Source organism: Staurois parvus, unplaced genomic scaffold (genome assembly GCF_062004578.1).
Source record: "Staurois parvus isolate SC_StPar_1 unplaced genomic scaffold, SC_StPar_1.0 ptg002188l, whole genome shotgun sequence".
NCBI classification, from domain to species: domain Eukaryota; kingdom Metazoa; phylum Chordata; class Amphibia; order Anura; family Ranidae; genus Staurois; species Staurois parvus.
In genome coordinates, this window is record NW_028319984.1 from 300,368 (window position 1) to 321,055 (window position 20,688).

The 20,688-nt window shown below is 42.4% G+C and overlaps 1 protein-coding gene across 1 annotated transcript in view; it reads left to right on the forward strand.

The window, feature by feature from the left end:
- Positions 1 to 263: 263 nt before the first annotated feature.
- Positions 264 to 20,688, forward strand: part of LOC149431655 (putative thioesterase PNKD) — a gene marked incomplete at its 3' end in the record, with an annotated part of 150,393 nt that continues 129,968 nt past the window's right edge. Inside the window, exon 1 of the mRNA XM_089665428.1 lies at positions 264 to 433. Coding sequence (XP_089521554.1) covers positions 306 to 433 — 128 coding nt within the window. The remainder of the gene's footprint in view (positions 434 to 20,688) is intronic.

Genomic DNA, 20,688 nt, shown 5'->3' on the forward strand with positions numbered 1-20,688 from the left:
TGTGGCAGAGCTGTGTAAATCTCAGAACTGGATGGGAATAATAAATCCTACAGCAGGTAAAACAACCCCTTTAGAGGAATGTTTTGTGTGTTCAGCTGTCTATCTGGAGTCCCCCTAGAATGAAGAAGCGTAAAGCGCTTCTGCCATACACACGTAGTACCCCATTCTGTCCACTAGATGTCGCAGTGCGCTCGCTGTCCGCGCAGTGTACAGCGATCCAGGGTCTGAGCGGCTGAGGGGGGTGTGTGCGGAGGAGGGGAGGAGCCGAGCGGAGTGGGCGGAGCTGGGACACCTGGAGGAGTGTTATGCCGGCGTTGCTGATGCTCGTGTCCGCGGTGGTGCTGGGCTGCTGGTGCTGTGGGATCGCTCTGCTCCTCCGCCGGATCCACCGGGGAGTCATGGCTCGGACCGAGAGGCCGCTCTTCAAGATCGCGTGAGTGTGTGCGGGGATCGGGGGGGAGGGGAGCTGTCATCTCCGGAGATCTCACCTCTGTACATTCACCGTCCCTCCTGTCATCCTATAAACCGTCCCTCCTGTCATCCTATAAACCGTGTATGCCATCTGTATACTCCATGTATTCCATCTATATACACCGTGTACTCCATCTATACCATCTATATACACCCCATGTATTCCATCTATATACACCCCATGTATTCCATCTATATACACCCCATGTATTCCATCTATATACACCCCATGTATTCCATCTATATACACCCCATGTATTCCATCTATATACACCCCATGTATTCCATCTATATACACCCCATGTATTCCATCTATATACACCCCATGTATTCCATCTATGTACTCCATCTATATACACCCCATGTACTCCATCTATATACTCCATGTATTCCATCTCTATATATACACACCATATATTCCATCTATATATCTATATATATACTCCATGTACTCCATCTATATACACCCCATGTACTCCATCTATATACACCCCATGTACTCCATCTATATACACCCCATGTACTCCATCTATATACACCCCATGTACTCCATCTATATACTCCATGTATTCCATCTCTATATATACACACCATATATTCCATCTATATATATATATGCTCCATGTATTCCATCTATATATATATACTCCATGTATTCCATCTATATACACCCCATGTACTCCATCTATATACACCCCATGTACTCCATCTATATACACCATGTACTCCATCTATATACTCCATGTATTCCATCTCTATATATACACCATGTATTCCATCTATATATATACTCCATGTATTCCATCTATATATATACTCCATGTATTCCATCTATATATATACTCCATGTATTCCATCTATATATATACTCCATGTATTCCATCTATATATACACACCATGTATTCCATCTATATATACACACCATGTATTCCATCTATATATACACACCATGTACTCCATCTATATACACACCATGTATTCCATCTATATACACACCATGTACTCCATCTATATACACACCATGTACTCCATCTATATACACCATGTACTCCATCTCTATATATACACACACCATATATTCCATCTATATATATATATATATATATATACTCCATGTATTCCATCTATATACACTATGTAACACACACACTCACACACACTTCTATATATACACCATGTATTCTATATACGGCATGGGCAGAGGAGTCTGTATCCATACATAGTCCTCATTCCTCTGTGTCCTGTGATGACAGATCAGTCATTATATCACCCCTGTACATTGTCCTATGGTATATACTATATAACCTTGGGGGGTCAGTCTATGTATGGTGATAGAAGGGTGTGCTGGAATCTGTAGTTCACATCAATCCCAGAGCCACTGCTTCCTTATACAGTAACATAAATATATATATATATATATGATCTATATTTAGCACCGACCATGAATTCCTGTGTACATCGGGGTTTATTGATGTCTATTTATAAACACCCAGTATTCCTGTTTACCTGACTGGGAGTGATGGTCAGTATTGAACATTCTATTACACATCACCTCCTACTTCTCTGTACATATGGAACGATGCAATGTAATAGTGTACTTTATACAATGGATCAATAATGGGATCTCTGTATATACAATGTGACAGTACTACTAATACAATGGATCAATAACGGGATCTCTGAGATCTCTGTGTATATACATCGTAACAGTGGTCACCATATAATGAATTAATAATGGGATCTCTGTTTATACAATGTAACAGTGGTCCCCATACATTATATGGATATTGTCATCTCAGTATATATTTATTACGTTACCTAGTCATGTGTGTTTGAATTAATTGATATTTATATACAAATGCCAGACGTTCCTGTGTACCTGACTTGGAATGTGTTTCAATATGGAATATTATATTACACCTCACCTCCTACATCTCTGTACATATGGAACTCTGCAATGTAATAATGCACCTTATACAATGGATCAATAATGGGATCTCTGTATATACAATGTGACTGTACTACCAATACAATGGATCAATAATGGGATCTCTGTATATACAATGTGACAGTACTACCAATACAATGGATCAATAATGGGATCTCTGTATATACAGTGTGACAGTACTCCCCATACAATGGATCAATAATGGGATCTCTGTATATACAATGTGACAGTACTCCCCATACAATGGATCAATAATGGGATCTCTGTATATACAATGTGACAGTACTACCAATACAATGGATCAATAATGGGATCTCTGTATATACAATGTGACAGTACTACCAATACAATGGATCAATAATGGGATCTCTGTATATACAATGTGACAGTACTATCAATAATGGGATCTCTGTATATACAACGTGACAGTACTCCCCATACAATGGATCAATAATGGGATCTCTGTATATACAATGTGACAGTACTATCAATAATGGGATCTCTGTATATACAATGTGACAGTACTCCCCATACAATGGATCAATAATGGGATCTCTGTATATACAACGTGACAGTACTCCCCATACAATGGATCAATAATGGTATCTCTATATACAATGTGACAGTACTACCAATACAATGGATCAATAATGGGATCTCTGATGTCTGTCTACATACAGTGGTCCCCATAAATTATATGGCTATTGACATGAGTGTGTGTGTATATGTATATGTGTATATATATATATATATATATATATATATATATATATATATATATATATATATATATATATATATATATATATATAATTTTTTTTTTTTTTTTTTTTTTACCTAGTCATGTGTGTTTGAATCCATGTACACCTGACTTGGAATGTTTGTCAGTTTACAACTTTCTATTACATGGAACTCTGCAATGTAATAGTCTGTATATACAATGGATCAGCAAAGGGATCTCTGACATATGACTGTATATTATTATTACAGGTACTTGTATAGCGCCATTAATTTATGCAGCACTTTACATACAGTTAGGTCCATATTTACTTGGACACAGGCACAATATTATTGCAGGTATTTACCAAAACATATTCAAGCTATAGTTCTATAATGGATATGGGCTAAAAGTGCGCACTCTCAGGTTTAATTTGAGGGTATGTACATCCAAATTGGAGGAAGGGTTTAGGAATTACAGCTCTTAGGATTAGCCACCCCCTTTTCAAGGGGCCAAAAGTAATTGGACAGTTGAATCAAAAGCTGTTTAATGGCCATGTGTGGGCTACTCCTTTTTGTTATTTCTTTATCAGTTAAGCAGGTAAAAGGTCTGGAGTTGATTCTAAGTTTGGTATTAGCATTTGGAATCTATTGCTGTGAACCGATATCATGCCTTCAAAGGAGCTGTCCATGCAAGTGAAACAGGCCATTGTAAGGCTTCAAAAATGAAACCAATCCATCAGAGAGATCGCAGCAACATTAGGAGTGGCCAAATCAACAGTTTGGTACATTCTGAGGAAAGGAGAACGCACTGGTGAGCTCAGCAACATAAAAAGGTATGGACGTCCATGGAAGACAACAGCGGTGGATGATTGCAGGATCCTCTCTATGGTAAAGAAAAACCCATTCACAACATCCAGACAATTGAAGGACACTCTCCAGGAGGTGGGCGTATCATTGTCAAAGTCTACAATCAAGAGAAGACTTCACGAGAGCAAATACAGAGGGTTCACCACAAGGTGCAAACCATTCATAAGCCTGAAGAGTAGAAAAGCCAGATTAGACTTTGACAAAAAACATCTAAAGAAGCCAGACCAGTTCTGGAAAAGCATTCTTTGGACAGATAAAACTAAGATGAATCTGTACCAGAGTGACGGGAAGAAAAAAGTGTGGAGAAGGCTTGGAACAGCTCATGATCCAAAGCAAACAACGTCATCTGTAAAACATGGTGGAGGCAGTGTGATGGGATGGGCATGCATGGCTTCCAGTGGCACTGGGTCATTGGTGTTTATTGATGATGTGACAGAATTAGCTGGATGAATTCTGCAGTGTTTTCAGATATACTGTCAGCCCAGATTCAGCCAAATGCAGCAAATGTGCTTGGACACAGTACAGATGGACAATGATCCAAAACACACTGCAAAAGCAACCCAGGAGCTTTTGAAGGAAAAGAAGTGGAATATCCTGCACTGGCCGAGTCAATCACCTGATCTCAGCCCAATTGAACATGCATTTCACTTGCTGAAGGCAAAACTAAAGGCAGAAAGACCCACAAACAAAGAACAACTGAAGACAGCTGCAGTTAGAGCCTGGCAAAGCATCAGAAAGGAGGAAACCCAGTCTTTGGTCATGTCCATGGGTTCCAGACTTCAGGCAAAGCATCAGAAAGGAGGAAACCCAGTCTTTGGTAATGTCCATGGGTTCCAGACTTCAGGCAGTCATTGCCAGTAAAGGATTCTCAACAAAATATTAAAAAGGACATTTTATATATGATTATATTCATTTGTCCAATTACTTTTGATGCCTTGAAAAAGGGGGAGTGGCTACTCTAAAGAGCTGTAATTCCTAAACCCTTCCTCCAATTTGGATGTACATACCCTCAAATTACACCTGAGAGTGCGCACTTTCAGCCCATATCCATTATAAAACTATAGCTTGAATATGTTTTGGTAAATACCTGAAAAAATGTAAAATTGTGCCTGTGGCCAAATATATATGTACCGAACCGTATATTTAATGTACATTCACATCATATACAATATAACACATGCCCCAATAAAAGGGATCAATAATGACATATCTGTCTATATACAATGTAACAGGGATCTCCACACATTATATGAATGTTGACATCTCCGTATATATATATTTATCATCAGCTACCTATATGTATGTGTTTGAATTAGATGATATCTATTTATAAACACAGGACATTCCTGACTTCGAGCGTTTGTCAATATGGAATATTCTATTACACATCACCTTCTCCTTCCCTCTACACATAGGTCTTAGCAGTGTAACAGTGTGTATATACAATGGAACAGTAATCCCAATACAACGCATCAATAATGGGATCTGTGACATCTGTCTATATACAATGTAGCAGCAGTCTCCATACACTGTAGCGATCTTGTCATCTGTCTATATACTATGTATCAGAGGTCCCCATACTATGTATCAATAATGAATGAACAGTAGTCACCAAAAAATGTATCAGTAATGACATCTCTGTGTATATACAATGTAACAGTGCTCCCCATATAATGTATCAGTAATGACAGCTTTCTCTATATATGGTGTGACAGTTGTCCCCATACAATGTATTGATAATGATATCTCTGTGTATATACAATGTAACAGTGTTCCCCATACATTGTATGGATACTGACATATTTGTGTATGTCATTACTGATACATGTGTATATATACACAAATAGGTCAGTATCCATACAATGTATGGGGAACACTGTTACATTGTATATACACAGAGATGTCATTATCAATACATTGTATGGGGACAACTGTCATACCATATATAGAGAAAGCTGTCATTACTGATACATTATATGGGGAACACTGTTACATTGTATATACAGAGATGTCATTATTGATACATGCATATATAAAGATATGTCAATATCCATACAATGTATGAGGAACACTGTTACATTGTATATACACAGATATGTTGTTACTGATACGTGTGTGTGTGTGTATATATATATATGTGTGTGTGTATATACAATGTAACAGTGTTCCTCATACATTGTATGGATATTGACATATCTTTATATATGCATGTATCAATAATGACATCTCTGTATATACAATGTAACAGTGTTCCCCATATAATGTATCAGTAATGACAGCTTTCTGTATCTATGGTGTGACAGTGGTCCCCATACAATGTATTGATAATGACATCTCTGTGTATATACAATGTAACAGTGTTCCCCATACATTGTATGGATACTGACATATTTGTGTATATATACATGTATCAATAATGACATCTCTGTGTATATACAATGTAGCAGTTGTCTCCATATAATGTATCAATTATGACCACTTTCTGTATATATGGTGTGACAGTGGTCCCCATACAATGGATTGATAATGATATCTCTGTATATGTGAAGTCCTGTGGATCAGGGGTGGCTGTGTATTCATTTTATACATGGACTTATTTTGGTATGGTATGTGGTGGGGGGGTGGGTAATATTTTCTATGCAGAAATATTCAATGCGGAGGGATGGTATTTGTCATGCTGGATGCTCCTTTGTTCCTGTCAATCATTTTCTCTTTTTAGAAGGGGGGGGGGTGTTGGGTATTGAAGGAGGTCTGGAGGCACAGAGGAGTCTGGGGGGGGGGGGGGACTGGTGGCATCCTAGGCTCCTGTGACATTAATCAGCATTCAGTAGACAGCACTTACATTGAGGTGACAGACCATATAATTACACTGCACTGTGTCTGATGGCAGAAATCTGCTGCAGAGTCCCCAGCAGTGCTGAAGATCTGTGACTCGATGTTCTGCTGAACAAACTGTAGCTGGGGAATGGGGGGGGGGGGGGGCACGTCCAGCCTGTGATCTGTGTCAGATTTTTGGTAATTCTGATTATCAGATGGGTCATCAGTCTGCCAACAGCGCCTGTTCAATGAAGAGCCATTGGGCCAGGCCCACCGGGCTATCGGCCCAGGCCCACCATGATATCAGCCCATTATTAAAGTGTATGTAAAGGCCAACTTTTTTTTTTTTTCGGTTGGATTAGGTAGTGCTTGAAAAGGGTGTTCAGTGTATTAAATTTTTTTTTTTTTTTTCTGTAAAGGTGAACTAACCATTGAAGCTTGTGCGTAACCTGGATAGGGGAGGCCATACACATTATATAGTGGTGTCCAATGTGCAGGGTGTCTGAGCCATTTCCCTGTAATAGGAGATACAATGACTGAGAAAAAAAAGAAACCACGCATGACCTGTTTTTTAGCAATTCAGTGCACCATATGCATGGCATGAGCAATGTGATGGGCTGTGGGTTGCATTCTGCTGTACAGAGCATTGGGGTGCCATTCACAATGAATTGCACCATAACGCACAGTGTGCATAGGCTGGGTGCATTGCCATGCTGCCCCCTGTTTTTCATGCTTAGGTTACACATGTAACTCATACGGATGTCTGAAGCAGGGGTGGACTGACCATTTGGAAACTCGGGCACTGCCGAGGGCCCGGGGTCAGTAGGGGGCCCCATGAGATGCCCCTGGTACCTTTTTTCATAGGCTTTTTTGAGTTTGGGCAAGGACACAGGGGCCCCATGATCCCCTATTGCCTGGGGGCCCTATGAGTTGTCAGTCCGCTCCTGGTCTGAAGTGATCAGTAGATAGAACACGGGTAGATTCGCTGTGCCGCTGATTGCTTTCCTTGTGCAAAGTTTATTCGTGTCTAAAATCTGAAAGCCTTTGTTTCAGAATTGATTGCTGGCTGTAAACGGCATGCATTGGAATTACATCTGAACTCGGCATAAGAGAACATTCTCTAAATCCGTTCCTCCTGTGTATTCCTCTTGTATCTCAGTGAGCTTTGTGTATTTCTTCCAGATCTGTGCAGCAATCCAGTGTGAGACTTCCTGTAATAAAGACCGCTCACTGCTGCTCTCTCTCCTTGTGCAGGGGGACTGGTCTTGGCTCCGCCCACTCCTGTACTTTCTGTAGGCAGTCTGTAGTGGGTGGAGCCTATTCGGCCTCTCCCACAGCTCTGCCCTCTGTACGGCCTATGTATAGCACAGTGAGGATGCATTGACCCATTCATCGATCGGTCACACGGGTAACAAAAATGGTGAAAGTTCTGGGGGATAAAACATATCAAGAGAGACTTCAGGAACTTAACATGTCCAGTGTGGAGGAAAGACGGGAAAGGGGAGACGTGATTGAAACTTTTAAATACATCAACGGGGGTGAATAGGGTTCAGGAGGGAAGGATTTTCACCATGAAACCAAAATCATGTACACGGAGACGTGACCTTACACTAACTGGAGGAAAGTTCAAAACCAATCTCAGAAAGTACTATTTTACTGAAAGGGTAGTTGATGCTCGGAATAGACTTCCAGCAGAGGTGGTGAGCCAGGCAACAGTAAGTGGCTTCAAACATGCTTGGGACAAACATACAGTTGTGACCAAAATTATTCAACCCCCACTGAAATTGAGTGTTTTGGCCAGTTTGACATTGCTTTTGATCATTCAGTCATCTTGCTTACATTTACATTAAAGAGGCACTTGTAGGTCAGACAAATATAACATAACAGTTATAATGAAATAACCACAAATGTCTTTTCTGTGCTCACAGCATTATCAGTTTTATTCAACCCCCAAGTGACATTCAATCTTAGTACTTAGTACAGCATCCTTTTACAGTTATAACAGCTTTTAAACGTGAAGCATAGCTTGACACAAGTGTCTTGCAGCGATCTACGGGTATCTTCGCCCATTCTTCATGGGCAAAGGCCTCCAGTTCAGTCACATTCTTAGGCTTGCGCACTGCAACTGCTTTCTTTAAGTCCCACCAGAGGTTCTCAATCGGATTTAAGTCTGGTGACTGCGATGGCCACTCCAAAATGTTCCAGCCTTTCCTCTGCAACCATGCTCTAGTGGACTTGGAGGTATGCTTGGGATCATTGTCCTGTTGAAAGGTCCAACGTCTCCCAAGCCTCAGGTGTGTGACGGACTGCATCACGTTTCCATCCAATATCTCCTGGTACTGAAGAGAATTCATGGTACCTTGCACACGCTGAAGCTTCCCTGTACCTGCAGAAGCAAAACAGCCCCAAAGCATGATTGACCCTCCACCATGCTTCACAGTAGGCAAGGTGTTCTTTTCATCATAGGCCTTGTTCTTCCTCCTCCAAACATAGCGTTGATCCATGGGCCCAAACAGTTCTAATTTTGTTTCATCAGTCCACAGAACACTATCCCACAACTTTTGTGGTTTGTCCACATGGCTTTTGGCATACTGCAGTCGACTCTTCTTATTCTTTGGAGACAGCAAGGGGGTACGCCTGGGAGTTCTGGCACGGAGGCCTTCATTACGCAGTGTGCGTCTTATTGTCTGGGCTGAAACTTCTGTACCCACATCTGACAAATCTTTTCTCAGTTCCTCAGCAGTCACACGGGGACTTCTCTCCACTCTACGCTTCAGGTAGCGCACAGCAGTCGAAGTCAGCATCTTCTTTCTGCCACGACCAGGTAGCGTTTCAACAGTGCCCTTTGCCTTGAATTTGCGAATGATGCTTCCTAAGGTGTCTCTTGGTATGTTTAACATCTTTGCAATCTTCTTATAGCCATTGCCCTTCCTGTGAAGAGAAATCACCTCTTCTCTTGTCTTCCTGGACCATTCTCTTGCCTTCACCATGTTTGTAACCACACCAGTAAATGTCTAGAAGGAGCTGAGTATCACAGTCATTTTAAAGCTGCCTAATTGGTGCTTATTATGCTTGATTGCTGCTCGGTGACATCCACAGGTGTTTTCAATACCTGATGGAAAGCACCTGTATGAACCTCTGTTCTTCAGAGTGGTAGTCTTTAAGGGGTTGAATAATTGTGGCAATGAAGAAACCACATAAGAACCATTTACTACTGTATTACATAAACAATTGATGTCATTTTAGTTGCATTTGGGTAGTTACAACGTCCTTGTAGGATTTGATTCTGAATACAATTCCAAATGTACACTATAGTCCCTAAACCCCTTTACAGCATTGGGGGTTGAATAATTTTGGTCACAACTGTAGATCTATATTCAGACAATAAAAAACCGAACAAAATAAAAACAAAAACCCCAAGCAACCAACCAAACCAAAAACCCCAAGCAACCAACCAAAATTAAAAACCCCAAGCAAGCAACCAAACCAAAAACCCCAAGCAAGCAACCAAACCAAAAACCCCAAGCAAGCAAGCAACCAAACCAAAAACCCCAAGCAACCAACCAAATCAAAAATCCCAAGCAAGCAACCAAACCAAAAATCCCAAGCAAGCAACCAAACCAAAAACCCCAAGCAAGCAACCAAACCAAAAACCCCAAGCAAGCAACCAAACCAAAAACCCCAAGCAAGCAAGCAAGCAAACCAAAAACCCGAAGCAACCAACCAAACCAAAAATCCCAAGCAACCAACCAAACCAAAAACCCCAAGCAACCAACCAAACCAAAAACCCCAAGCAACCAACCAAAATTAAAAACCCCAAGCAACCAACCAAAATTAAAAACCCCAAGCAACCAACCAAACCAAAAACCCCAAGCAACCAACCAAACACCCCAAGCAACCAACCAAAATAAAAACCCCAAGCAACCAATCCAAAAACCCCAACCAGCCATACTAAACCAAATAACAGCCAAAACAAGAAAACAAACCACCCCCCCCCCCCCAAAAAAAAACACTCTTTTTTTTTTTTTTTTTTTTGCTGTTACTTTTCTATGCATACACATGCGTACACCCCTGCCTGCTGCCTCTGCAGCTAAAAGGGGTAGCAGTTGGAGAGGGGGGGGGGGAATTGGGGCGGTATTAGCATGGCTCAGATCTTTTTCCATTACAAAAATATATGGGGGAAAAAACAGGATTTTACTGCCCTACCCACTAGTGTGAATGAGCCCTTAGACACACTGTGTGTTGTGTTTTTAGTGCATCGTGGCGCATTGGTATGAACTGGGTGTAGTGGAAACAGTGGATGATACGGCAGGACAGGGGAGTAGTTTCTATAGCAAGGAAGGACGGGGTTAATGCCATATGTTCTGCCCTCCTCAGCTGGTATAGTGCACGTGGCACAGCCCGTGGTCAGCCCACGGATGTGAATGTTCCATTAGTAAACCACAGAGAGACAAACAGGCGGAGGAAGAGATCTCCGGGGAGGTCAGGCCACAATGTGACCCCCCCCGTCATGGCTGCACACTGAGGCCGGAGAGACGATGGCTGGTGGAGGAAACATCAGCTCAGTCCTATTTACTTCTAAACAAACCACAAAAACTTCGACTTGACCTCCTCCATGTTTTTGTTCGTCGGCTTCACGCGGCTCTAACAGTCCAACACGTGTGAGAGAATTCACAACCACGTTCTGCCATCACCCCTCCCAGCTCATTGTATCCACCGGTAGTAACTTTGTATGTTCTTGGATCAGTGATGATGATGTCATGCTGGGGGCGGGGACAGATAACACAACTTGTACTGCCTCCGAGGATCTTAAAAAAAAAAAAATAAATAAAATCTGGGATTTTTGTAAAAAAAACAAAAAGAAACCTTCCCCAGCAATGCAAGGGTAAAGCGGCATTACACCCAAAAGCAAACCTTTATTATGTTCAGTTTACCATTTCTTGGATGTGGTGGCTGCATTAGTTTTCCTCTTTTAGGCACCATGCACACCTTTTTTTGCTCCTTGAAGCGCTGCTGTTAGCATTTTTTTTCCTGCTCCTTGAAGCTGTGTTGTCCTATGTGTCCATGCACACTACATTAGGCTATTAGCATTTTTTGAGCTTCAGAGTCTAGGAGTCAAAGAAAAATTTGTATTTGGAGTGTTTTTCCATGAGAAAATAAAAATGCTACTAAAACATCCCTAACAGCTCTTTTTTCTAGCTTTTTTTTTTATCTACAATCCCTGTAAAAACACTAATAAAATGCTAACGCTCCTGAACGCACCTAAAATGCTATTGCCAATGTTTTTTTATCCAGCTTATTTTCCAGCGTTTGCTGCGCTTAAAAAAAAAAACAAAAAACAAAAGACAAAAAACAAACAAACAAAAAAAACCTAGTGTGCATGGACCCATGCACGCCAGCATTTTTTTAAAGATCCTTGAAGCTATCAGCATTTTTTTCAGCTCCTTGAAGCTAAATCATGTTCTCCTACATGTCCATACACACTAGGTTAGTAGTATTTGTCAAGCTTCCTCGGTAGGAGCAGAAAAAAAAAATTAGTTTTTGGGAGTGTTTTTTTCTGGTAGAAAAAAAATGCTGCACGCTACTAAAATGCTCCTAAACGCTTTTTTTCTAGCTTTTTTTTTTCCCCCCCCCATATGTACTGTAAAAATGCTAATAAAAAGAAAACTCCCCTTATTTGCTTGTTGAGGGCCCCTTATTTGCTTGTTGAGGGCCCCTTATTGGCTTGTTGAGGGCCCCTTATTGGCTTGTTGAGGGCCCCTTATTGGCTTGTTGAGGGCCCCTTATTTGCTTGTTGAGGGCCCCTTATTGGCTTGTTGAGGGCCCCTAAGGCTTGTTGAGGGCCCCTTATTGGCTTAGCGAGATAACTCGGGGGTCACATTCCCATCCCCGGCCTGTGATTGGACAATAAAAGAGAAGCAACAGACTGGTGAGCTCACCCCTCTGCTCTCTCCTCCTGTCAGCATGTCCATCACGTGAACTGCAGCCTGATTGGCCCCTTAGTGCTGCCCCTCCCTCTTTCAGTGCTGCACAGGAGATTTTACAAGTGACGGATATCAAGTGATCTGAACGTTCTACACTGGTGGGAGGTAAGAAGACCTCTTTAGTGAATACATGCCTGCATTTCTGGGGGCTTTCTTCATATCTGCCCCGTGTTCGGCCCAGTTGAAAATTCAGAATCATTCAACTAAATTAATTCCTGGTGCATCAAAAGGAAAGAATTTTCAGTTTGACTGGAAAAAAAAAAGCAACCACATGAGTAGAAAACAACCTGAGTAGAAAAGGCAGTCCGCTGCCAGCATACTGCAGAGAAGGAGCCTTGTTCTGTGTGTGGAAGCAGCGGTCTCTCTGTAGAGGCCCAACACACTTCCCTTGCTGCTTCAGGGGACTCTAGCTCTGACTCAGCAGGGGGCATGTCTGCACTCTGCAGAGACACCGCTGCTTCCACATACAAAACAAGGCTCCTTTTCTGCAGAATGCTGGCAGGGGACTGCCTTTTCTACTCAAGCTGTGGTTGCTTCTTTTTTTTTTTTTTTTTTTATAAAAGGCTTTCTTTTTTTGCTTTTATGCACCTGGAGGTTATTTAGCCGACTTTTAATTGAAAGCTCAGTTTGGCTCTAAGACCTAATGTATTTTGCTCTCTGTGTAGAAGCAGTGGCCTCTCTGTACACTTTCCCAGCTGAGTCAGGGAGCTCTATCTCTGGCTCGGCAGGAGGCTGCTCAGAGCTCTGCAGAGAGACCACTGCTTCCGCACACAGAACAAGGCCTCCTTCCCTGCATCATGCTGGCAGGGGACTGCCTTTTCTACTGGGGCTGTGGTTGCTTTTTTTTTTTTTTTTTAAAGGTTTCCTTTTGTGCTTTTGATGCACCTGGAAGTTAATTAGCTGATTTTTAATTAAAGGCTTGATGCATCTTACTCTGTATAGAAGCAGTGGCCTCTCTGTACACTTTCCCAGCTGTGTCGGGGAGCTCTAGCTCTGGCTCAGCAAGGGGCATGTCAGGGCTCTGCAGAGAGACCACTGCTTCCACACACAGAACAAGGCCTCTTTCTGTGCAACATGCTGGCACATGGACAGGCTTTTCTACTCCAGGATGTGGTTACTTTCCTAAAAAAAAAAGTTCCACTTTTTTTTTTCCTTTTTGATGCACTTGGCATTTATTTAGCTGACAATTGATTTTATTTATTTATTTTTTAAGTGAATGTTTGTTTGGGCTCTGAGGCTCGGTGAATCTTGAGCCGCGTGAGGTGGATGAGTTTGTTCCTCCGCATACACCGTCCCGGCTCTTACGTAAGGCCTGTGCAGGGAGAGAAATGACTTGACACAAACACGGGACTCGCACACTTGGTTGCACACGCTCTAAGCTGCTGACGCGGTTCTTATTCCTTGGCCCTCTCTCTCTGACCTTGTTATAACCTGATAATTTCTCGCCGCGAGATGCACAGATACGCCGCGCAGGGCGCGTTAAAGGATCGTGCCGGCTGATTATTCGCTATATTAACGGCCTTTATTTTTATGCGCTCCTCTGGAAGTCCTAAGACTGTTTGACCCCAGGTTCACACCAATGCTTTTTCTGCTGCATTTTGCAGAAACGCAGTACGGTCCATTTAACATTATTTCCTATGGGACACGTTCACATGTCCGCGTTTTCACCCGCTGCGTTTTTTGGAAAGGGTCGGGACTTTTTTGAACACAAAAAGTTGCGTTTTTTTTTTGGTTCTATAGACTTCAATGGAAACGCTGCAGAAAAGCAGGTATTGCGTTTTTTGCATTTTAAATCTGCCTAGCAACAAGAGAAAAAAAACACATCAAAAATGCAATGCAGAAACGGCTCAAAAGCAACCTACATAGGTTGGTGAGCCTAGCCCAGGGGTGGGCAACTGTGGCCCTCAAGCTGTTGAACTACAAGTCCCATCATGCCTCTGCCTTTGGGAGTCATGCTTGTAATTGTCAGTTTTGCAATGCCTCGTGGGACTTGTAGTTCTACAACAGATGGAGGGCCACAGTTACCCACCCCTGCCCTAGCCTAAAGTCAGGATCTGTAATCTGCTGAGAAACAGCTCACCAGCTGAAAGAGGAGATCAGGCTTTCAGTGGGAGTGGCTATTTTTTTGTATTAATTTTTGTTTTGGCGAAGGTTTGGAACCGCTGCCTGGTTTTCTTTGCTGTGTGTCACCGATAAAAAAAATTCACCCGGTTTTTGCCTTGTGAGAGGGAATCCAAAATGTTGTAGTTGTCACCAGAACAGGAGGAGAGGGGAAATCTTCCAATGGGGACGCCTGTTCCCAGTGACCACAAGGCTATGTTTTCATACATTGCAGGAACGTGCGCAGAATCGTGCACTTTCCCGAAATGCACACAAATGCACAGCTCTTTAGCAGATGCATGATGATCCTTAATGGCGCCCTGACGCAATTTTTTTTTTTTTTTTTTACTTTAAAGGTCAGGGTGTGCGTTTTCCGGCACATAGGGCAGCCCATTGAAATGAATGCTCGGAAATGCGCAAAATGCACGCATGGTCTGTCACACCTGCTTGGTGTGAATGGAGCTGAAGACATCTGCTCTCACTTCCTGCTGCATCTGTGGGACAGGAAGTGAAGGGAAATCTTCCCAATTGGACACGGCTGCCAAAATATTAACCAACAGGGGTTGTCACCCTCCCTACTCTATAAAAAAAAAAAAATTTGGCTTTGGATACACTATAATTGGGGTAGCAGGGTGGGGATCATCCATATGCTGATGTTCTTTAGTAGTTTAAAGAGGCAGATGTATGGGCTGGTGCCCCCCCCCCCCTCATGTGGCCCTGCGGGGGTAGTTAAGGGTGTGGCCATTACGTTACAATTAGTAAGAAAAGCAAATTGGCATTTCCCATTAACTCATTATTTATTCCAAAAGACTTGGCTCTTGAAGGAATGGAGGATGATCACAAAACTATTGGCCCGTGTAGGGAATGGAGATGGAGGTATTTTACCAGATGTCTACAGTAGGTGACATTAACTGCCGATCTGAGTCCCAAAAGGAGACACCTGTTCAATTTAAAGAGTAGCTCCACTTTTGTTGAGGAAAAAAAAAACCTTCCCCTCTGGGTGATCTATGTACACTGCAGGGATTTTACCAGACGTTGGATTCCTACCTTTTTTGTTGTTCTGAAGAAATAGCTGTTTGTGTCCATGTGCAGAGTGAATCTGTATGGGATTGGTTTTATAATTATCAATCACCTGCAGGGGGCTGTAATGAGGAAAACTGCAGGGTCAGCATCCCTTTTTTAGATGTGATTTTTCCAATTGAGAGTAGCTCACAAAAAATGACATTCTTGTTGCAGGTGATGCCCAAAATCTGACTTGTATCTTAGTGCAGACTTCTGGGAAAATCAGTGGGCCACTCACACAAGGGGGAAATTACATTTCTGGGGGGCGCTTTGTATACCATCTGTGTACAGAACACCTCCAGGCTGCCATATTGCATTTTACAGAAAATAACAGCACTGTATATATTTTGTCTAACCTATTCATTGCATTGGGGTTGATGTAATGTAGCAGAATGTTGTTTAGTTGTACCATTAGGTCCAATGCACACGGGACACTTCTGAATGATGGAAACTGACTGATGGAAAACGTAGGTTAAAAAAAGTCTGTTTAGCCGTGTATGCATAGTGCGTTTATGCGTGTTTGCGTTTAGAAGCGTTTTTTAAAGAGAAGCACAAGAGAACCTCCCAAATGCCCAGAATGCACTGCAAAGTGGTAAATTATTAACTATTTCAGACTGTTTCAGAGAAATACAGAGAGTAGAAGCAGAGACAGCAGTATGTGTTGAGATTAGTTTAGGTGGGAGTTGCTCATTAACATTTCTATTTTACACCCTATTTTTTTTTTTTGTTTAATTATTTGTTACATTGTACCAATGTTCAACCATTGCCATGTATTTTTTCCTTTTTAGAGAAAACTATTTCCACTTTTTTTTTTTTTTTTTTTTTTTTTAATCATCTCTTACATTGTACCAATGTTCACCCATTGCCATGTAACAGATAATTAAAAAAAAAACTGGAAATAGTTCTCTCTAAAAAGGAAAACAAATACATGGTAATGGTTGAACATTGGTACAATGTATTTTTTTCCTTTTTAGAGAACTATTTCCACTTTTTTTTTTTTAATCATTTGTTACATTGTACCAATGTTCAACCATTACCATGTATTTTTTTTCCTTTTTAGAGAAAACCATTTCCACTTTTTTTTATCATTTGCTACGTTGTACCAATGTTAACCCATTGCCATGTAACAAATGATTAAAAAAACAAGTGGAAATAGTTTTTAAAAGGAAAAAAATACATTGTACCAATGTTCAACCATTGGCATGTATTTTTTCCTTTTTAGAGAAAATTATTTCCACTTTTTTTTTTTTTTTTTAAATCATTTGTTACATTGTACCAATGTTCAACCATTGGCATGTATTTTTTCCTTTTTAGAGAAAATTATTTCCACTTTTTTTTATTTTATTTTTTTAATTCTGTTTTTGCTGCTGATCTCCTGAGGCCACTTTGCAACCACTTCCTGCCTACATGCAGTCCAGTGATGCCTACATGACATTTCCCAGGGCGGGTTTCCTGCTGGTGACAACAGTGGATCATGCCTGTGTACACTTTGTAGTCACCTTGGAAGCCCATGTGATGGGGTGACAAGGCAGGATCACAATGGCAGACAGGGACAGAGTGTTGTCACCCTCTAACAGGATGTGGATAAACAAGGATCATCATGGCCGGGTCATCGGGGGATATTTTTATTAAAAGATGCAGATTTAGAAAGATTGAAATACTGAAAATGGCTTTTGTGACATTAACATGTTTAAGTGTTTTATGGGTTTTTGAGATTGGATTTACCTTTTTTAACTTTTTTTTTGTTTATGGAGGAGTCAGGGGCAGACTGACTATTTGGAAACTTGGGCACCTGGTACCTTTTTCATAGGCTTTTTTGAGTTTGGGCAAGGACACAGGGGCCCCATGATCCCCTATTGCCCAGGGGCCCCATGAGTTGTCAGTCCGCCCCTGGGCAGAGTAGTATGCGGGCGAGTTGGGTGACATGTTTGTGCTGTAGCCAAACTGAGACACCAGGAATGACTCCCTGGCAGTGTGATCACATCTACAGAGAGAATGTGAAAATCTCCTGTCATCACTTCACGAGATTTCATCAGAGTTCAGCTGCGGTGATCCGTTCACCAGCGACTTTAACCCCTTCCACTCAGGGCTACCAACAAAAGACTGCAGGCCATACATGGTTCGAATTCCAAACGATTTTTCGTCCGAAAAGCGGAAATGTCGTTCGCTCGGTAATCCGATGGCGCCATCATTGATTTCGAAAATCGTCCAAGTCATAAAGTTTCCCCCATATAACAGGTAAAACTTCTGTTCCTTCCAGGTCACGGCTCATGCGCATATTCTTTTCGATCGTACAATTTGACCATCGAGTCAAAAATCGGTAGTTTTTTCATGAATTTTTCAACATGCCCGATTGCCGAAAAGGGGAGGAGCCAAGAAAATCGGCTGGTGCCATTGACGAAAAATTGTTTGGAATTCAAACCATGTATGGCCTGCATAAAAGGCTCCGTTCACACCTATGCATGCTGTTTTGGTTTTTGTCCATTTTGCAGTGCTTTTCGCAGTTCATTTTGCATTTTGGTTGTTTTTCTACACGCATTCTTGATGCATTTTTTTTTGCTCAGCTCTTCATTTTTTTTTTTTTTTTTTTACCCCTTAGGTTCCACAGTGAGTATAACCAGCATGCTGTACTGCATATACAGACCGATTTTACTGTTGTGGGTTTAGTAACACTTTAACTTGCTCTTTAAGTACAAAAAAAACATTCACAGCGTATTACAAAGTCATTTAGAAACCTTTTTTCAGAAGGGTGGAAGTTGGAAATCTGTCTGGTTTTGATTGTCTGTGTCCCCAATGGGGCATTTGTGCTCACTTCCTGATGTGTCACCAGCACAGGAAGCAAGGGGAAATTCTTCTTAAATGGGGACACAGATGCTGGATCTGAACTTGCCATGTTTTGCTTAGAGTCCCATTTTAAAGACAGAATACATCTCCATTTGGAATACATTGTATTCTTTTGGATTGTTAGCTTTTTGGGTTAGGATCAGTCTCAGTCTGGGATCTGCACTTACGGTAAGTGACAGGAGGGGAATGGCAGTTTATAAAGTGACCGTTCAGGGGTTGTACAATAGAGGGTGTGCTTGTGCAAACAGTTGGAGCGCCAGCATGGTGGTAAGTCATGAATAGAAGCTGTGTGTGGGGATGGATTGCAAGGAAGACGTTGCGATGGTCTGCAGATACACGACTTCTGCTAATATATCACTTGTAGCAAATATAAAGCTGATGTATATTCTACTTGGCTCCTCCCCCATTAACATGCTGATTACATTTCTAAATAAAACCTTTTCCATTTTTGTTACATGCCTCGTTTTAGACCCAATGCTGTTGTCACTGGGTCTCTGTGCTTGTCAATGCAATGCTGACAGATCATGGCTGGTGGGAGGGGCCAGCAGGGTGCTGTACATGTACATAGCTTCCTGAAAACCTCACAGCCTCAGTATTCCTCTCAAGAGCGAAGCACTAATGCAAGCAGTGGGTTGGCACCTGGGAGTTGTGCAAATATCAAAATGCCTTGATGGGGGGGTGTCAGTCTGGAGGAGCGGGTGTTCTAAGCGGGCTGAATTTTGCATGCAGACCACCCTAGGAAGCTGAGCCTCCATGACTGAAAGAATGAAAATCCAGTGAATAAAAGGGACGGGCCACGGACAGTCAGGCTGAGGAGGAAAGAGCTAGATCATTGGTCTCCAAACTGCAGCCCGGGGGCCGTATGTGGCCCTTTGCTTGCTTTTATCTGGCCCCTGGGGCACTTTTTTTCCCACTGATACAAGACACTATTCCTCCCACAGATACCAGCAATGGGACATAATACCTGCTACTGACATCAACAACCGGGCACTATTCCTCCCACTGACACCAATGATGGGTCGCTATTCCTCCCACTGACACCAATGATGGGTCGCTATTCCTCCCACTGACACCAATGATGGGTCGCTATTCCTCCCACTGACACCAATGATGGGTCGCTATTCCTCCCACTGACACCAATGATGGGTCGCTATTCCTCCCACTGACACCAATGATGGGTCGCTATTCCTCCCACTGACACCAATGATGGGTCGCTATTCCTCCCACTGACACCAATGATGGGTCGCTATTCCTCCCACTGACACCAAGGATGGGTCGCTATTCCTCCCACTGACACCAAGGATGGGTCGCTGTTCCCCCCACTGCCACCAAGGATGGGTCGCTGTTCCCCCCACTGCCACCAAGGATGGGTCGCTATTCCCCCCACTGCCACCAAGGATGGGTCGCTATTCCCCCCACTGCCACCAAGGATGGGTCGCTATTCCCCCCACTGCCACCAAGGATGGGTCGCTATTCCCCCCACTGCCACCAAGGATGGGTCGCTATTCCCCCCACTGCCACCAAGGATGGGTCGCTATTCCCCCCACTGCCACCAAGGATGGGGCGCTATTCCCCCCACTGCCACCAAGGATGGGGCGCTATTCCCCCCACTGCCACCAAGGATGGGGCGCTATTCCCCCCACTGCCACCAATGATGAAGCACTATTCCTCCCACTGACACCAATGATGAAGCACCTCCCCCTAATACCAAAGATACATTGTTTACTCCCTCTGATGCCAGGGCAATTTCTATTCCCGATGACCACAGTCTGGCACCCCTAAAATATAAAGGACAGTAAATTGGCCCTTTGTTTAAAAAGTTCGGAGACCCCTGAGCTAGATGATGCTGGATGTCCTCCAGCCAAGAAATGAGG